The sequence below is a fragment of the Ambystoma mexicanum genome, chromosome 9 (assembly GCF_040938575.1).
Source record: "Ambystoma mexicanum isolate Mex_15411 chromosome 9, UKY_AmexF1_1, whole genome shotgun sequence".
Taxonomy (NCBI): Eukaryota; Metazoa; Chordata; class Amphibia; order Caudata; family Ambystomatidae; genus Ambystoma; species Ambystoma mexicanum.
Window position 1 is genome coordinate 1424588963 of NC_090931.1, and position 20219 is coordinate 1424609181.

General features: G+C 47.4%; 1 protein-coding gene across 1 annotated transcript in view; it reads left to right on the forward strand.

Moving 5' to 3' along the window:
* Nucleotides 1–20219, forward strand: part of ARPC2 (actin related protein 2/3 complex subunit 2) — a 294972-nt gene that overhangs the window by 168669 nt on the left and 106084 nt on the right. Inside the window, exon 4 of the mRNA XM_069616822.1 lies at nt 17399–17444. Coding sequence (XP_069472923.1) covers nt 17399–17444 — 46 coding nt within the window. The remainder of the gene's footprint in view (nt 1–17398; nt 17445–20219) is intronic.

Here is a 20219-nt window from a genome sequence, read left to right on the forward strand (position 1 = left end):
ACTAACAATGTCTGCCCAGATAGATGTTGGACAATACGAACGCTCTAACAATGGACAAGATCAGGAGGGAGAAAGCCTGTGAAACAGCTGAATCTAATCTCTCAGCGGAATCTAATCTCTCATAAACTATACAGTTTGCTGAAGAGCTAGAAGAACAGCAGATTGAAGAACAGCAAAATCTGGAGGCAGATGCTGAACCATTCTTCTCACATAGGCAGCGTAGAATGGCTAGGAGGGCTGAAAAGAATAAAAGACCTAATGCTATGGCCTTACCTAGGACTGAAGCAGGACCCGTTAAGCTCCCCTCCAAGAAAGCCAAGAAGAGAGCAGCAAGAGCCAAGAAAAGGAAGATTACTGGAAAGGGTTGCCTGACTAGTTGGCTGATACCTGAACAAGAAAAGAAGAATGAACTGGAAGAGGAGACCGATGCTGGAGGAGGACATCGTGAGTGAAAAAGATGCGATACTCGAAGATGAGACCCCCATCAGATTACCGGAGCAGACAGTCCCTACAACTAAAGTATTGATATCGGCCGAAGTTAAAGGAGAGATTGAAGGCAAACGCATTTGCGTGATAAAGAATTTATACCTGAGTATGAACTGAAATGGCTATCGCGCTCAGAACTGCTAACCAGACTGAATTGTGTGCCACAATTGCAGGTCCTCAAATCTGACGATTTCCAATTCGTGGAGCCTCAAAGGCCCTAATCCTCAGGATTCAGTGCTCCATTGTAAGTTTTTGTCAACAGCGCAACTGATTAGAAATTACAAGGACGAATTGAAAGCATTAGATGTAGAGGTGGATGCTGATTTGAATGAAATTGACCCAAGTTGCTTGGCCAGAGAGGCAGACATGCCCGCGGACGTCACAGACCGTCCAAAACTGCCTAAAGGGAAGAAGGTGTAAGTTTCGGATATCCAACAAGTATTAAAATGGTTGGGAGACTCGCTACCTGAGGTACTTTCAAAACAATGACTTCTCGCAATTTTGACAAGGAACTGCCGTGGTTTTGCACATCTATTATCAACAGAGGGTTCAACTAAAGTACTAGATAAACATAGTTGTATTTGCCTCCAAGAAACATGGACAATGGACCCTCTGATATTGGATGGATTTGTTACTTATCAATCTGTGGCAAAGAAAGGTGAAAAGGGTATAGACCATATGGAGGCCTAATTCCAGAGGTGGTTAATTCACTTGGTGCGAGACAAATTGAGGCCCAACTAGTAAGTAATGTGATGCTGTAGAAGTGACCTATGATAATAGGGGAGTAAATGAACAATTCCTATTAGTAAGTGTATATAACCCCCCCTGGAGCAATATTAAGGGAACAACTGCAGGAGGTTCTCCATGACCTATTGGCAACTTGGCTAAGAAAAAGCAGCAATACTGGGGTAATAGTGGTTGGTGATTTCAACTGCCACATGACCGGGAGGGGGGGGTATTGAGTGGGGGGGTATTGAAGGTGGGGGTATTGAAGGGGGAGGGGGGTGTCCCACAATCCTAAATTGAGAGCCGAAAGTTCTATGCAACACACCAAAAGGATTATGAAGGGCGTGGGTGGGAACGCCTATTTGAGTCCTGGGACATAGAAATGATTAATGGCAGAACCACTAGTGATTGCCCTGGCTGCCATACATGGTCAAGTGGAACCTCCTGCAGTTCACTCGACTATATATTTGTTTGCCCAAGGATGCATTCAAAGGTGGAAGAAATGCGAGTGATGCCCAATGAGTGGAGTGATCACACTGTATTGGTATGTGAGCTTAACATTGCGAAGAGGCATATTCCTATAAGCAACATGGGCAATGTAAAGCTAAACAAAGCAGGTTGGTCAGACAAAAATGTTGCACAGGCCCTGGAAGCATTGGCTATAGATAGATCACATCTCCTACCAAATTTCAGGGAGATGACGATTAATTCTATTGAGGACTGGATCCATACCTTTGGCAAGCATGCTGCGCTCCCTATAGGGACAATGATGAGGACTGGGGACAAAAAGCCTCCCTATGATAAGACTATTAGAGAGGCCAAAAGAGAACTCTGAGCAAAGCTCCGATATGCCAAGAAACAAGCCTTTGCCCTGAATATATATCTTACTAACGTAAGATGTATTAAAACAGATATAGAGCTATTAAAGCGAAAAGAAAGGCTGACAAGGTCTAGTCTTGGCAAAGATTAGTAAAGACAATCTGCACAAGAAAGACCCGTAATATTTGGTCTCTTTTGGGTGAAGCACAGGGAGCTGTGAAAGGTCCATTAGTTGGCCCTATTGAGGCTGCAATGTGGATAACTTTTTTAGAAAATCGGAACGCCCAGGTAGACTTGGAGGGAGCCAGCCCACTGGGCAGTCCCCCTTTAATTCCACCCGTTAATGCATCATATGAAATGGTGGTGAATAAGATTAAAGAACTAAAATCCTCCCGTGCTCCAGGCCCGTATGGATTGACAAATATTGTCATAAAATCTCATCCTGAATTCTGGGCTACCTTATTAGTCATCTTAATCAATAAGATCTTAAAAGAAGGGAAAATACCACGATCGTGGCAAGCGGCGGTCCTTATCCCCATCTTTAAAAAGGGGAATCGCTTAGACCCTTGTAATTATAGGCTCCTTTCAATGTTAGATTCCACCGGGAAGATATTCGCCTCACTTCTACTAAATGAATTACAGCTGTGGGTGGAGCAATCAAATATCTTATGTAAATGCCAAAGCTGGTTCAGACGGGGATATTCTACGGCCCATAAAATCATGATAATGGACCTCCTACAATCCAGGCGAGGTCAAGGGGGCAGCCTCCACTATATGCCCTCTATATAGACTTCTCAGCTGCATTCGATTCTTTTCCTAGAGGCCGTCCGTGGCAGAAATTAAAATTAATGTGCTGCCCTGAGGGCCTGATATACTATCTTAGACTGCTCCACCAGGATACTTCAGTAAAATTAAATCAGGAAGGTCACACTACGAGAAGTGTCTATCAAAATAGGGCTGTCAAACAAGGTTGTGTTACAGCACCTTTAATATACAACCTTTATGTCCATGACATTCCTGCGGCCATAAGTGCTGTGATAAATTGTCCCCCTAAAATAGGTGAATCTTTCTGCCCTGTATTAGCCTGTGCGGAAGACCTAGTAATTTTTGATCATACAATCAGTGGGTTACGAAGGTCGTCCACTGCCCTTTGGGAATACGCGGAGGAAAATGGCCTTAAGATTAATCTGGAAAAAACGAAGGTCATGAGATTTACCAAGAGGAATACATCCCGCGTACAGCTTAGGGTAGGCATAGAAAATATTGCCTACACTCCACAGTATCGATATTTGGGCATAGAATTTGAGATCACTGGAGACTATAAATTATGCAAACAGACACATGCTATTAGAGCAGCACAATTGACTGCACTGTTCCATAGATTCACCATCAATCGGGGAGGTTTTGCCATCTGGGGCACACAACAACTGTATATGCAAGTTCTGTCCCTGATGATAACTTATGGTTTGGAAGCTCTCCTTGATATAGTTCTGAAATGGTCACAGGTGATAGAAGGGAAATTCTGGCACTCCATGCTGGGCTTACCACCTGGCATACCTATGGCGATAATAAGACTGGAACTTGGGTTGATTTCATTAAAAGCGATAGTATTAAAAAAGCATGCTACACTATATCTGAAAATGATTAGTAACGCAAGGAATGGGCTGTTAATGGCAGCCCATCAAGAAATGTCAAGGGCAAATTCTCTGTGTACAATCAAGAAACAGATGACCAAATAATTTACCGATATCGGGTGGCAAATAAGGGTAGGAAGTGACCCAGACGAGACACAGAGGGCACTGGGAAAACATATAGAGCTCTGGGACTGGCTGGAGAACTAGAATCATCTCTGAGAGCTATAAAGCTACCAGTTTGTCCAGTACAGAATATACAATTTTAAAAATCTGCAGATCTATCTGAACCTGTGCCCAGCAGTAAGACTCCAGACGCTTTATACTACTACTAAGGCTTGAACAATTACCTACACTAATGGTCACTGGCAGAAGAGATAAGACTGCAACAGAATTACGGCTATGTCGTCTATGTAAAGAGCACGACCAGTTGGAGACAGCTAAACATTTGCTGACAGAATGCCATAACATGACGAGTGTCATCAACCTCCTGCTTGGTAAACATGTACATAGCTATGAATATATAAAGGAGGAACTATTCTGGCTCCATTGTATTAACTCTAATAGTATAAACCTATTGATGGCACTGTATAACATCTGGCTGAAGGTTGAAGTCAGCCTAGGCATAAGAATATACAGAGTTAATAATGCTTATAAACAGAACTAAAACTGTTGGAATCAAAGTGATCCCCCTGTACGATTTGGGATTATCGCCATATAAGGTGAATATGACATCATTGCAAGCTATTAATGTTCTTTTGTTTAAAGAACTGGACGTGTACCCTGAGCAGTAGCCCATATCCATAGCCTTATGTGGCTGTATAGCTCCGAAGTTGAGAGCACTGAAATACTTAACTGTAAGCTGATAACTTTTCTGTTTGCCTATGAAATATTAGTTTTACTTTAGAATTGGATTTAACTTGTTATATGCTTTTATATGTTAATAACTTATTATAAATGTTTGTGTAAAGTTTCAATGTAAACTAAATCACTAATTATTATTACAAATGACTCTCATTAATAACCGGGCCCAGTCAGCTGTTGGCTTTCCCAGTTTCTGTCTCCCATGTATACTTCAGGCTCCATACATTTTAAGGCCTCTCCACCCAAGTAAGGTCGAACAGCAGTCTCAGGATTCACCAAGGTGTATTATGAGCAAGTCTCCTTCATGATGTTTAGAAACTCTCCCTTCAAGATGTTTTATAAGGAAGGATTTTTCTGTCAGTCTTTTCCCCTTCTCCCTAGCGCAAGTGCTCTTTAATGCCCAACTACCTCCCACGAAATGTTAAGATAAGGAGGTGTCAACTTAGCCTTGAATTTTCATTGTACCTCTGCTGTTCTTTCCCACTCCCAATGTTCAACTCCTCTCCACTGGCAACATTTAGTAATTTACCAATAAATGCTGTAATATATCGATATTAATGTTCCCGAGTCATGACTAATATGTGGCACTTGCTTTCATTTCGCCAAGTGTGAGCTATAGTTTTTTGCCTTTTATGCAAAAACAAAGATAGTTGGGACTTCTGACCCAAATATCTAAGTCATCAGCCCCCCTAACTTTCAAATGCAGGACATTTGCAGGGAAGCTAGAAACATCTTCTACTTTAAAACAAAAAATTCCCAAATGGCATTTGAATAAAAGTCACCTCGACACCATCGCCTTGAAAACAGCTTCAAAATTATATCCAATTATCACGGTTCAAACGTTATTAAATAAAATGACATTTGTAATGTAAGTCAATGGCCTTATATTTATACATAGGTTTGCTCGGGTTTAATTTCTCCATGTCCTTGAAACCACGTACATCGGCCCCAGTCTCTGGGCTCAATGTTGATAGATTTATTTATTTTATTTATTTCCATTTGTAAAGCGCACATCAGCCCTTAGGCATCGTGGCGCTGTTGCAGAAAGCTTACTTAGTTGCAAGGGTAGTACAGAGAGATGGTGGTGCTGACATTTGAATACAGGATACAAGGTACAATACAAGGTATAGGTATGTTTCAGATTTCAAAGTATACAGTATGTCCCTTGGTTACATTGAACAAGGTCAGGTTAAGAAACTCTTATGCAGGTTAAACAGTTTGGTTTTAAGAACTTTGCGGGAAATGGTGTAGGATGCTTCGTTTCTGAGAGCTGTGGGCAAGGCATTCCAGTGTTTGGGCGCTAGGTGTTGGAAGCTGGCCCCTCCAGCTTTGGTTCTTTTGAAGGTGTGACAAACATGTTTGTGTGATGTGAACGGATGGCTCTAGAGGAAGTAAGAGGGTTGATTTGATATAGCCTGCAATAAACTGACCAATCACTCTAATGGAATCAAAAGCTAAGCTAAGGGGTACTGCAGAGATTGTATCTCTCTCACCAGATGGTCTTTGACAATCTTGTGGCCTGCTGACATTTGCAATTTGTCCTTGCAAACTGAGGTCCACCACAATTCAGATCTAATAGTCTGTATCTTTAAGCACTGCGCCCACCCAGGCTGGGCTCTCTGGTCAATCAGCCTGTTGTAACTACCTGGTATGCTTGAGCCTAGCTCTCTCAGAAATCTGGCTTCTAGATAAGGAGCCAAACAGACCTGCAATGGGGGAAAGTGACTAGCGAATTCTGCCCAGCAACCCACATGTTCCTGTCTTTCTTGGGCTCATAAGAAATGTACATATTCAGGGCCGGTTTTACAACAGATTGCACCCCAGCGGCCAGCATCATTGGCGTCCCCCGACCTGTGATCTCATGCATGTGTCATGGGCTGAGCAGCGGGAGTGGGGACTATGAGTTAACAAAATTGTCAATGCTGGCGTCTGCTGAATTTCATGAACCTCAGAAAACAGCAATAAGGGGGTCAAACTCAAACAGGCCTGGTTATGTTAGTCTGCTTTTGCTCTTCATTTTTAGTAACAATCACCAATTTGCTGCTGTGACTCGGGTCAGAGAATCGACAATTTCAGATCTACACTGTCATTTGTATGACCTCAAATATTTAGCCACTCTTAAAAGGTGATGAACTGGTCTTGAACAATGTTACTCGAACCTCCAAGAACAAGCACCAGCAACATACCCACCGATAGCTGTACAAGCCCGTCTATCTCAGCATTAAAATACATGCATTTATGCAATATGTATTGCATCAAATATTTCACGAGAAGTTAAATATATTTAGGAGGGACACGCGTAAACAATATCACTACTCCATGTGAGTGGTAAAGTCTACTTTAAACATATGCAGAGAGTTGACATGCATGTACAATTCAACATAGCTCCCAATGTTAATGTTGGAGAGGTGGTGTTCTAAAATGATGACATTACAATGTGGACTTTACATTGAAACACACTGCAGGGCATTACCGCGGCAGAGAAATGGCAGTTCGAGTATTGGGGTTTGTTTCGCTCATGCTCGTGGACTCTCAAAATTCTTAAATGTTTCCTTCGTGATCACTCATTTTAGCTCCCGACAGCACCATGAAACTGTAAGATCGCAAAGAAAAACGATGTCTACCATCCCAACATAAAAACAAGGTGGAAGACCACCTTTTCTTGGGTCTCGTTAAGTTTACTTTTTGCAAATTACTAGTTGCGTGCTGCTTGAATAACAGTGGCCCTTGCACATTGTGCAGTGTATAGACGAATTTCATTTCAGGGGACTTGGAATACTGCGGGTATGAGGGGAAGCATCTCCAGTGTACCCCAAGCGTAGTGAGCTTTGCCCTCCACCCTCACCCCCCAGCCTTGCAGCCCTGCGCTTTTTCACATTCTTCATTATGGTAAAGAACATTGGCGAGAGTTTGGGAGAGAAATGGACTATGCAGAAGGAGCTGCCTCCCCAGGGTGTGTTTAGCTGCTGGTGTATCAAATGCAGAAATGGGTGGCATCAAGAGCCCCACGCTGTGAAACACCTTTTGCGCACTGGTTGATCACACGACAGAAAGTGTGAGCAGGTGATTCCCCAACACTTGAACCATTCTTTAGAGACCTGGCTTTGATTAATGTGGCGTTAGCTAGTCATGGCCATTTCCCAGCGTTTGTGTTAAAGGAGATCGGAAGCTGCACCGTGCAGGGTATTTTAAAGGCCATGAAATGATGCTACAGCATGTCGCCCCCAATAGAACAAAGAAAGTGAAGCATGCATCCTGCAAGTCTGGTTATTTGCATTATACGGAAGACGGGCCAACGGTCCACGGAGACGGTTTCTACTGTAGTTGCTGAGTCGCTTTCCCAAGCCAGCTGCTGTGCAGACTTCGCTCAGCTTTTGGTCCAGCGCCTGCATCTATCCTTCACACCATCATTCACAAGGCGCGTTCGTGTAGGTGTTTGTGTATCTTGTTAGACTATCGTGATTGCTATTCCAAACAAAAGAAGCACAACGACAAAGAAGAGTATAAGACAAGTCTGAGCGAACAGTGAAATGTATGAAACTCTTGCACTAAAATAAAGTCAGCAGTGCATGCCCAGGAAAGAGAGAACGACGAACAATATGCTCGGGAGCGGGAACTAGGGGGGGGGGGGCGTAGTAACCCCCAAACCGGCCCAAGCATGGTACCGGCCCCCGTCCCCTCGCCCTCGAAGGCAGACGGACGGACCAATCCAACCCCGCTGGATCATGCCACTAAGATCTGCTGATGGTGACACTCTGCCCAGGTCTTTGAGAACCGGTCTTTTGAACTCCAGAGGCGATTCCACCACCAGTGCTCACTTCCTTTTTCATGACTACTTGAGCCTTGGCAAACGTGTCTAGCTTTGTGGCCTCCAGAGGCTGTTCTTGGATGGCCCAGTCATCTCCGCAATACCATTTTAAAATAAATAAAACACCTATGCAGCAATAGGCCTCACCTGCGAGGACGGGAGCAGGAGCAGGAGGGAAGAAGTGTGCTTGCCTCGGCAGGCTGTAGTTACTGCCGGATTTCCTGAAACAAGGCCCAATCAGCGAGGGCAGGATGCAGCAACTGTTTGCATTTGCTGATTCTGCTGCTGCTTGGCAGTGTGTGCTTGTGATGGGAACAACTTTAGGATTTAGTGACCCACTCGCTCCTCTTTTCTGTAATGGCCGGGGCATGCCCAGGAAAGAGGGAACGATGAACAATATGCTAGGGGGGGGGGCGTAGTAACCTTCAAACTGGCCCACGCGTGGTACTGGCCCCCAGGGCCTCACCCTCAGTGGTTTAGGCCTGGCCATGGGCCAAATGGCCGACGGATGGACCAGTCCAACCTCGCTGGAACTTGCAACGGTCTAATATCTGCTGACAGTGACACACTGCCCATGTCTACCGAGAACCGGACTTTTGATCTCCTGAGGAGAGTCCACCACCAGTGCTCGCTTCCTTTTTCATGACTACTTGAGCCTTGACAAGTGTCTAGCTTTGTGGCCTCCAGAGGCCATTCTTGGTTGGCCCAGTCATCTCCGCAATACCATTTTAAAATAAATAAAACACCTATGCAGCAATAGGCCTCACCTGCGAGGACGGGAGCAGGAGGGAAGAAGTGTGCTTGCCTCGGCAGGCTGTAGTTACTGCCGGATTTCCTGAAACAAGGCCCAATCAGCGAGGGCAGGATGCAGCAACTTTTTGTATTTGCTGATTCTGCTGTTGCTTGGCAGTGTGTGCGTGTGATGGGAACAATTTCAGGATTTAGTGACCCAATCGCTCCTCTTTTCTGTAATGGCTGGGACCGACAACACCAGCCAGCACCAATCGATGTACACTTCAGTGTCAGTGCGCGCCCATAGCCCGGAGGAGGGCACACCGCATGTGGGCCCATGGGCCTAGCTGGCGCCAGCAGCACCAGCACCACCCAGGTGTGGGGGAAGGTAATAAAGCAACACATGTTGCTAATTTATTTGCCAATTGCCCTGCCTGAGTGCCGAGGCTAGGCCCCTTTCTTGGCCCCGGAGATGTGGGCAACTGCCCCAGTCCCTGGAGCCTCTGTAGGGGTGGAATTCCCCAGTTTGTGGGGCGGCGCATTGATGTGGGGAAAGTTCCACAGGTCCGGTGCTGGCACTGCTCCTTCCGACTGTAATGTCACATAGTACAAAAGTACTACGTGACATTACAGAAGTCAGAGGCTCCCTCTGACCACTTTCGCGCCACTTGGGGTGGGGGGCATAAGCACACCAATAAAAACACTTTAGGTCCCACTGCAGCTAAGATCAGCCCCTTTCTTCACAATGCCGGCAGGAAACTAATGGTGGCCCATTAGTCACTAAATGGTTTTGTGCTGGCATTGAGATGAGGGGAGGTGCTGTGGGGAGTGGGCGTGCCTTGCAGGGACGCACCGTGTGCCCCGACACCGTACAAACGGAGACACGTTTGGGTCCATGGTGCGTCCCTGCAAGCCCAGAAAATGGCAAAAATAATAGTTTAAAACAGCGCTATTTCTTTCATGCCGTTTCTTTGCCAAGCTATATATCAATTACACTTTAAACCACTTCCATGGCACTGGTGATGTTACTTCAGTCAGTTTTGACCAGTGTTGCTGAGTAAATATTCTTTAAGCTACGAACCGGTTTATTTATTTATGCAATGTTTGTCGGATACCTGTATCCGACACACATTGCATAAATAAATGTGCTGGTGCCCGACAAACATTGCATGAATAAATAAATAATCCTGGTCCATGTATCCTTACAACAGTCAAGACTTTACTATATCAAAGCATACACTTGATTCTAGTTCAAAGAATGTTAAAGTGATTGTTTATTGGGTTCAGGTAGCTCCTTGTCATTGCCCTTTTGGCTTAGGTTGCCTCCAAACCCTCTTCAGTATCCTGTGTTCTTTATTGGTTGTATATACTGCATCCTATGCCATATTCATGGTCTCTTGGTGTGCCCAGTCCTCATTATCTGCAGCCTAAGTGGGACTGGGGCATAAAATTGTCTTGGGCACCAGTGAAAAAGTGGCCCACCATTGCAAATGGCAATTCATTCCTTGTGTGATGGACTGTTTGACTTTGGGTAGGCGTTCCTTAATGGTGTAGTTTGGGAATGGCGCGCAGGGTGCAGTGGGAGGGGTGCGCGGGGTGCAGTGGGAGGGGTGCACAGGGTGCGGCGGCAGGGGTGCACAGGGAGCGGCGGGAGTGGAGCGGGGGGTGCAGAGGGAGTGGCGTATGGGATGGGGTGCGAGGGGTGGGGCGCTTTCCTAGTGTTTCGGCATGGGCACCAAATGGACTAGAAACTGCCCTGGCCGAGGCACAGCCTGCAGCAGTGCCAGTGGTAGAATACACGTAACACATTCGTTTCCTAACATTATAAAAATGAACAGGCATTATGTTGGGAAAGGAACGTGTAACACGTGTATTCTAGCACTGGCACTGTGGACTTCTGGTACAGCGCCCCCTAGAGCCTGACTGACGTCAGGCAGCCGCCTGGGCTGCCTGACGCAAAGACCGGCCCTGTACATTTTGTATTTACAAGAAAATAGCCTTTTCACTTTTAGATTCGTTTTTTCCTGTGAAGCCTTTTAACCCCTTTCAATAACTTGCATCTTGCTATCATTGTTCAATGCACTCCTGAATCAGTGTATTTCTCTTGCTTTGCACCTCCAGTGTTTTTCATATGGCAGTTGGAACTGTCAGGCAGCCCTTCCTTTTGTCACCCACAACGTACATTTTCCATATTATAATGTTCCTTGTGTCATTTTTCAGCAAAATGCATACAATCTGCATTCTCTAGGCACCGTTGCTGTGTTAAGGTTTGGGCTGGCATGTGTATTCCAGTGTGTCGTTTTCCTTTAGACCAATGTATCTCGCAGTACAGGCCTAACCTGGCCTTTCAATTGTGTGTTTTGGGGATGTCATTAAACCTCACAAGGGATAAATGGATGCATGCAGTTAAAGACCTATGAGCTACAAACAAGTTTGCCAAGGTGCAAAAAGTCAAGACTACAACTAAACAAGAGGTAATTCCACTTTATACAGAAGGGGAGATGCTTTCTTTTATATTTCCATATACCCAAAGCATCGCCAAGTTCTCAAGTTAAAAGACGGCAACTATCCTTACCAGTGCAACATTATTTCCTAACATCTGCCCCACATGCACTCCCAAAAGTATTGGCAGTTGTGGTGACCCATCTACGCACACAGGCCATACATGTGTATCCCTCGCTATACGACTGGCCTCGTTCCCGGTTATTAGCCGAACAATCTGTCGCACTCCAGGCACAAGTCTTCTACTGCATCCTTTGGGCTTCTTAATCGACATCCCCACATCAAAAGTAATACCCTCCCAGGTAAAACAGTTATTGGGAGGAGCAAATAAAATAAACACCAAAGAAGCTAAAACAATGCCTCCAAAGAGTGAATCGCAGCTTTACCGGCAGTGGTTCCCTTTCTCCAGCACCTCACTCGATAACTGTACGAAAAGGTATGCGACTAAATGTTTGCATGATTTGTTTCCACTTTTCCCCTTTGTGTTGAACATGCTATTCCTTTCTATACTCCTATATATTCTGATTCTATAACATGAGATCATTATAGCACCTACTGGGGAGTGAGACGCCTGAGAGTAGTATCAGTTCTCCAGCATGGGGTCTGGCATGGATTCACATGCTCATAAATATTCCCCGTCGTCAGGCTGGGAACCCTCGGTAAAGAAAAAAATCAGTATCAGTTTCGTTTCTGATCTGTTTTTCTTAGTAGTAACCAATCACTGATCTCTGGGTCATACTGCCCCCAGCCAATGACTGCCCTCTCCCTAAGCCCCGCCTCTGGCAGCCATCCTCAGATTTTTACTGCACGCTCAAGTGTTGGGAGTCCTCGTGTTTAGCTCTCGAGTTTTTTACTGCGTTTTCACGCTTTTTCAGGAGATTTTCTCATTTTTTCGGTTTAATTGAGCCTCAAGCTCCACCGTTTCTACTTCCGATAACGGGGGACCCGTTTCGCAATTCTTCTACGCCCCTCAAGGGTGAAGTTTTCGTCGATTTTACACTTCTTGGAGGTTTCTGGAAGATCTGCGGCCTACCTCAACGGACATGGCACAGGACAAAGGTAGCTCGACACACGGATCCAAGCTGTTCAGGAACTGCCCTGGATGCTGATTAAATAACGTTTTCAAGGAGGACGAGCATTTGCGATGTCATGCCCGCGCCGCTGGCACACGCATGGGCAACCATCATGGACTACTTGGTACTCATTTATCCTCCTAATACTCCTTGAACAACTTTGGTTCTTTCTTATTTTATTCAATTAACTACATTTACCATAATGCACCTGGCTGCAGTCCTCAATTCCTGGCTATTCTCATTCATTGTTATTGGAACCACAATCCCCAGACGCCCTAGCGGCCAGTGCTGCTTCCACCTGCTCAGGACCAGAGAGGGAGGAAGCAGATTGTCTTCAGGTGTGCTGCTACAGGTGCTGTCAATTAGCCTGCCTCAGAACAGGGCAGGGCTGTATATAAGCAGCTGCCTGCAGGAGCACAGTGCCCCCTTGTGCCTCAGGGCCCAGCCCACGCCAGACTCGGTCGTCTCGGCAGCGGCTAAGAAGAAGGCAGCGGGCACGGCGGCTTCAACTTCCACTTACCCTAGCTGTCCGGCGGGGAAGAAGTTGGACTCTATGGGACGACGAGTCATTTCGTTGGCGGTGACGATGATTAAGGCGACCAATGCCTTAGCGATCGTGGCCCGCTACGACAGGGAGCTCTGGTTCAAGATAGCTCCCCTGCTAGATTTCCTGCCTGATGACAAAAGGGCAGAGGCCCTAGAAATTCTGCAGGAGGGCGAGGTGGCGTCGGATCATGCCATTACGGTGGCAACGGACATTGCCAATACCGGATTTCGCCAACTGGGCAACGGAGTTTGCCTCCGACGACGATGGCTCAAGGCGACAGACTTTCGCCAGGACGTCCAGAGTGTTGGACATGCCGTTCGGCAACAACCTCTTTGGTAAGGCGGTGGATGAGTCTCTACAGGCCATCACTCGGAGACGGCCCGGGCCCTTGGGGTGCTTCAGCAGCGATGGCCCTTTCGGAGCTCTGGAGGCAGACAGGGTGCCTCCAAAGTATCCAGCGGTGGCTCCTCCACCTACCGCCAGGCGGCACGCTCCTCTTCCCAGGAGGCCTACAGAGGTCGCGGCAAGCAAGGGGGTTCCCGCCGTCGTCGCCAAGGCGGCAAGGCCGCTTCCAAGCAAGACTGACCCGGCCGGGTGGTCGGGCCCCCACCGAACCACCCCAGTGGGAGGCCGACTGACTAAGTTCATCAGGGTGTGGGAGTCCATCTCCACCGATCGTTGGGTGTTGGACACCCTGGCCAACGGGCACTCGCTGGAATTCCTAAAGAAGTGCTCTCGCATTCCTCCCGTGGCCAGGAAGGAGAATCGCGTCCCTCAACTGCTGTTGGAGGTAAAGGCGATGCTCAAGAAAGGTGCCATCGAGCTCGTCCCCAGGAGGCTCCGGGGCTCCGGAGTATACTCAAGGTACTTCCTCGTCAGGAAGAAGACAGGCGGTTGGCGCCCCATCCTAGACCTGCGTCGGTTAAACAAATAAATCAAGGCGCAGAAATTCAGGATGGTCACCCTCCAGCACGTACTGGGACAGCTGGAGGAAGGCGACTTCCTATCGTCGCTGGACCTGGAGGATGCTTACTTCCACATCCCCATTCTAGAAAGGCACAGGAAGTTCCTCAGGTTCGTGGTTCAAGGACGCCACTACCAATTCAGAGCCCTACCGTTCGGATTAAAGTCGGCACCCAGGGTTTTCACCAAGTGCCTGGCACCAGTGGTGGCGCGGCTGCACCTGCAGGGGATCCTGGACGAGGGCTAATCTGGGCAAGGTCAAGGGAACTCGCCGTCGATCATACGGCGAGGACCATCCGGTTGCTCACGGAGCTGGGGTTCTCCATCAACTACCCCAAATCCCACCTGGTTCTGTCACAGGTAGCACTGTTTTTGGGGGCGAAGCTCGATACAGTGGAGCAATTGGCCTCCCCTTCAGAGGAGAGGACCAAAACCATCCTGGGCAAGGTACGGCGACTGTTAGCCACGGACGTGGCCAGGGTGAGGTCCATCAAGTCCCTTCTCGGGATGATGTCCTCATGCATCTACCTTGTACCCCTTTGCAGACTTTGGATGCGTCCGCTACAGGAGTTCCTCGACTCCTGCTGGTTTCAGGCGGGGGGCTGCTTCGAGGACAGGATCCCCCTAGATGAGGAGTTCCGTCGGGCGATCCTATGGTGGAGCACCCGGGCTCACCTCACGACGGGCACGGACTTTCAAACCCCAGCGTTTCAGGAGACGGTGACTACGGACGCCTCTCCGGTGTGGGCCCTCCAGAGATCTCCAGGCAAGAGGCCTTTGGCTCCCGGAGGAGAGGTCTCTTCACATCAACATCTTGGAGCTCCGTGCAGTGTTCTGGGCGCTCAAGTCGTTCCTCCCGTCCCTCAAGGACAAGGTGGTGAGGATCTTCACCGACAACACCACCACGATGTTCTACATACGGAAGCAGGGAGGCAACAGATCCCCAGCCCTATCGAAGGAGGCCCAGGATCTGTGGCACTGGGCCGTCGCCCAGGGGATGTTTCTGGTTCCCTTCCACCTGGCAGGAATAAAAAAACACCATCGCCGACTCACTCAGCAGGGAGATGCGCTCGTGCCACGAGTGGGAACTGTGCCAGGATCAAGTGGATCGACTCTTCCAACGATGGGGCAAACCCCAGATCAACCTGTTCGCGATGAACTCCAAGTGCCAGAGGTTCGCCAGCAGGTTCCCACAGCCGAAGAGCATGGGCGATGCTTTCTCGTTCCCTTGGGACGGCCTGTTTCTGTACGCGTTCCCCCCCACCCCCGTTGCCGTTGCTGCTCCGCCTCATCAGCCAGCTCAAGAAGTCCCGGTGCAGGATGATCCTCGTCGCACCGGCGTGGCCGAGCCAGATCTGGTTCCCGGACCTTCTGGACTTGTCAACATCCCTGCCAGTCAAGCTGCCGGCGGACGTGGATCTTCTCTCCAGAGAAGGAGGCGCCATTCTACACCACGACCCACAGTCGCTGAACTTGCAGGCCTGGCTCCTGCAACGCTAGAGTTTGGAGGGTACGATATCCCGGCTGATTGCAGAAAGGTTCTTGCAAAGGCCAGGGCGTCCTCAACTCTCAAGTGTTACGGTCATAAATGGAAGAGGTTCTCTGTCTGGTGCCGTGCACAGAAGATTAACCCTCTGTGGATTACGGCCCCTCAAGTGCTGCCGTATTATTGTCGCTGGCCAAAGCTGGACTGGCTCACGCCTCCATAAAAATACATCTGGCTGCCATCTCCCGATATACCAGGACTACGGGACTGGCGTCCTTGTGGTCTCATCGCCTGGTAAAGGAATTTATGAAGGGACTATTCCATTCATTCCCGCCGGTGAAGGCTCCTGCCCCGGCGTGTGAACTTAATGTGGTGCTGACCAGGCTCATAGGAGCCCCATTCGAGCCTATGCATTCGGTGCCCTTGAAGTTCCTGTCATGGAAGACCGCGTTCCTCGTGGGCATCACCTCTGCACGACGAGTGGGAGAGATTCAGGACCTATCTTGCAAGCCTCCATACTTGACTTTTCATGACACAAGGGTAGTGCTTAGGACGCACCCCTCCTTCATGCCCAAGGTGCCGTCGGACTTCCACCTCAATGAGCCCTTGGTGTTACCAGTTTTCTTCCCGTCGCCTTCGGCGCCGGCCGAGAGGACTTTGCACTCGCTGGATGTAGCTAGAGCGCTGAAGTTCTACGTGGACCGCACGAAGAGTTTTCGGAAGACGTCACAGCTATTCGTGAACTTTGGGTCTGTGAATCAAGGGAAGGCTCTCGAAGACTTCCATTTCCAGATGGCTCTCCGGCTGCATCATGCATTGTCACCGGTTGGCAAACCGACTGCTGCCCGGCCGTCCGAGAGCCCATTCGACCAGAGTGATCGCTGCTACCACGGCTTTCCTATCTGGTGTACCCCTGCTGGACATCTGCAGGGCTGCTACGTGGAGGTCGACGCACACCTTCACAAGATTCTACTGTGTCGATCGGGACTCCAGGGAGGAGTCCAGGGTCGGCCAAGCAGTGCTGCGCAACCTGTTCGCTTAAGGTGAGCCTGGTAAGGAGGTAAGAGATGCTTAATGTTGAGTTGTTGTATTGCTTAATGTTGAGCCTGTTGCCACCACACGTGGTTGTGCATGTGTATACTGCTATGTATTCTTTTATTCATAAGCATGTGAATCCATGCCAGACCCCATGCTGGAGAAGGAACAAGTTACTTACCTGTAACTGTTGTTCTCCAGCATGAGTCTGGCATGGATTCACATTGCGAACCCTCCCACCTACCCCTCTGCGGCTCTTCACTTGGTCATACTGCCACTTGGCGTGCTACCAAATCTGAGGATGGCTGCCAGAGGCGGGGCTTAGGGAGAGGGCAGTCATTGGCTGGGGGTAGTATGACCCAGAGATCAGTGATTGGTTACTACTAAGAAAGACAGATCAGAAACAAAACTGATACTGATTTTTTTCTTTACCGAGGATTCCCAGCCTGACGACGGGGAATATTCATGAGCATGTGAATCCACGCCAGACCCATGCTGGAGAACAACAGTTACAGGTAAGTAACTTGTTCCATTTGTGCCCATGCAAAGGATCAGAACGTTGTCATTTTATGATGGCATACATGCATGCGTGACTGTTGAAAATAAACCTGTGTCGCAGAGATGAGCAGCATTATTGAGAATGACCTCGTCATTATATCCTGTGATTAAATGATTTTAGTCCAATATGGTCCTGACTGTTCACCTTTTGTTTTTGGTTGCTTCCAGGTACTCAAGAGTGTATATGGAAGTTATTTAACAACTCCCGAGCCAGGTGAGATTTGTTGAACCTAGATCTCCATTTTAAAGGTATATTATGTATGTAGTTCTTAACCAGACAGACACTGGCAATCAAATGGATTTGCACATGCATTTACTTGAAGGGGGCTGGCAGGAAATTGGGTATTGTGAGAAAACGTGAGATCACAAACTGGCACACAAGTACAGAAGAGGATTCTCTATGTTCTGAGTGAGGAGCATATTGCATTCAGTCCACAATGCATCCTGATTGTGTGTGGTTTTTGGACCCCATCAATGCCCCATTGCTTTCTCTCTTCACTAGTGAAAAAGCTTTGCTTCATTACAATGGGGAAACTAATACTGATAAAATATTTACAACATTGGAATGTTGACAGTTCTATTGCTGGCATCCTCCTGGGGTAGAATTTTCTGATGGCAATAATGCCACCCTCCTTTGGCCAATGCTTGATGTCTCTTGGCCCGTGTTAAAGCTCATGGCCCTTGTTAAAGGGCCATGCTTCGCTCGCTCCAGAAAACTTAGCTGAGGGCAATTGCCACCTGGCAGTGGCGCTTTGAATGTCGCATTTCTTAATTAAGCAACCAAAAATAAAATATTGTGCATGACACACCCCATCACTATCAGTCATTTGAAAAATAAAGCTTACCTTAATGACCGTTCTATTTAATTACTTTAATACCTTATCGTGCTATATTCTTGATAATTGTTTTTTTTAAGACTTTAAGATTGATGCAACCCCCCCCCCCCCCAACCCCAAATCACATTTTTCATCTGGGTAGTTAAAACCCTTTGGCGGGCCAACCGATGTTGAAGTCTGCTTAAAGAAATGGATAGTTGAGTTGCTAGTGGGCAGTGTGTAAACCAGAATCCTGAAGCTTTCTAGTCTGTGCTCCATATTCACTACAACCTTGAATCTTCAACAGTCCTGACAGAAAGACACCAATTTGGTGACTAAATCGTGCAAAAAAGTCAAACTAAACCACTCCCAAGAAATATTGCATTCGTGGGTGGCTATATGTATTTCACTAGAGGATGTTTACGTTTGCTAATGAAGCCGCTGTCTGGGGGCGACCCCCAACTTCAATCTTGTTTATTCAATAATATCAGAATATACCGGCAAACAGCAAGTATAACTCATTTATTTGTCCCAACTTATTAATGAGGACTCGATGATAACATTTAGAATCTTCAAGTAAAATATAGCGTGCTATGCTTTACACATTTGCAGTGGATGGAATAGTTGTATCAAATCTTATAAAAAATTGCCTGTTCTAATTCCAAATCCTTTTGGTCAGATTTAAGCATGGTTCCCTAAGCCTTACAACAGTTCACATATGTGCTGTTGTAATTTCATAGATGGCAAATGTACTTGGGACCATAGATATTTAAACTCTATTTAATTCCACTTAATATCTTTTATCAGCCAATTACCAACTCCAATAATACAAAATGATTTAGAATGCCCATCAACCCTGCACGCATGGTCAAAACATGCAATAATGCAGTCCAGGTAAGGGCTAGATATCAGGACGTCTATACTTGTCTTACCACTGCTTAATTACAGTAATTCATCTATCCTTCCACCTTAACAGTCCTGTTCGGTGCCCAGAAATGCAGACACCATAAAACCTCTCTATATAGTGCATGGACGTGGGGTGACTACTCGTGGCAAGAGACATCCCCACACCGTGCATAATCTATAAATTGAGTTTCATCGCTACTTGCATGCTGTGCCATGCTTACCTGTTTTTCACATGTGAAGGAAGTGTGGGGCGCTCTGGGAGTCATGTTGAGCTACCCTTCTCTTTCTTATGGGTCCAAGATCCCTTTTTATATTCTCGCAGGTTCTCCCTTACTTGCTCTGGGCCTCACCCCCTTGACTGTGTTGGAACCTCGGGAGGCTGTATAGAGGGGGCGTCCCCTGAGATCCACAGTCCTCTATTGGGTGGTCTAAAGAACTGTCCTCAAATTGGATGAAATCACAACATATCAGTCAGAGGTTGCTCCATTGGAGAGAAGAAGTCAAACTCTGACCAGCCACTCCGCCCACAGTGCACAACCCCAAAGAAAAGTCAGTCAAAAAGTACTTTATTTTCTCACAAAAGCCATAAAATACATCTGTGAATACAAAATAATTAATGTTCTCCAGCATGGGGTCTGGCATGGATTCACATGCTCATGAATATTCCCCGTCGTCAGGCTGGGAATCCTCGGTAAAGTAAAAATCAGTATCAGTTTCGTTTCTGATCTGTCTTTCTTAGTAGTAACCAATCACTGATCTCTGGGTCATACTGCCCCCAGCCAATGACTGCCCTCTCCCTAAGCCCCGCCTCTGGCAACCATCCTCAGATTTTTTTTCTGCACGTTCAGTGTTGCGAGTCCTCGTGCTTTAGCTCGCGAGTTTTTGCTGCGTTTTCGCATTTTTTCAGGACTCAAGCTCCACCGTTTCTACTTCCGATAACGGGGACCCGTTTCGGAATTCTTCTACACCCCTCAAGGGTGAACTTTTCGCCGAGTTTACGCTTCTTGGAGGATTCCGGAAGATCTGCGGCCTACCTCAACGGACATGGCCCAGGACAAGGGAAGCTCGACGCCCGGATCCAAGCTGTTCAGGTGCTGCCCTGGATGCGGATTACAAAATGTTTTCAAGGAGGACGAGCATTCGCAATGTCTCTACTGCCTTCATGAGGACAAGACGCACGTGGAGAAGGACTGTGCGTTCTGCAAGAACCTTTTGGAACGGACCAAACAAGATCGTCGTTCCCGCCTCGCCGCCTGGCTGGAGAAGGG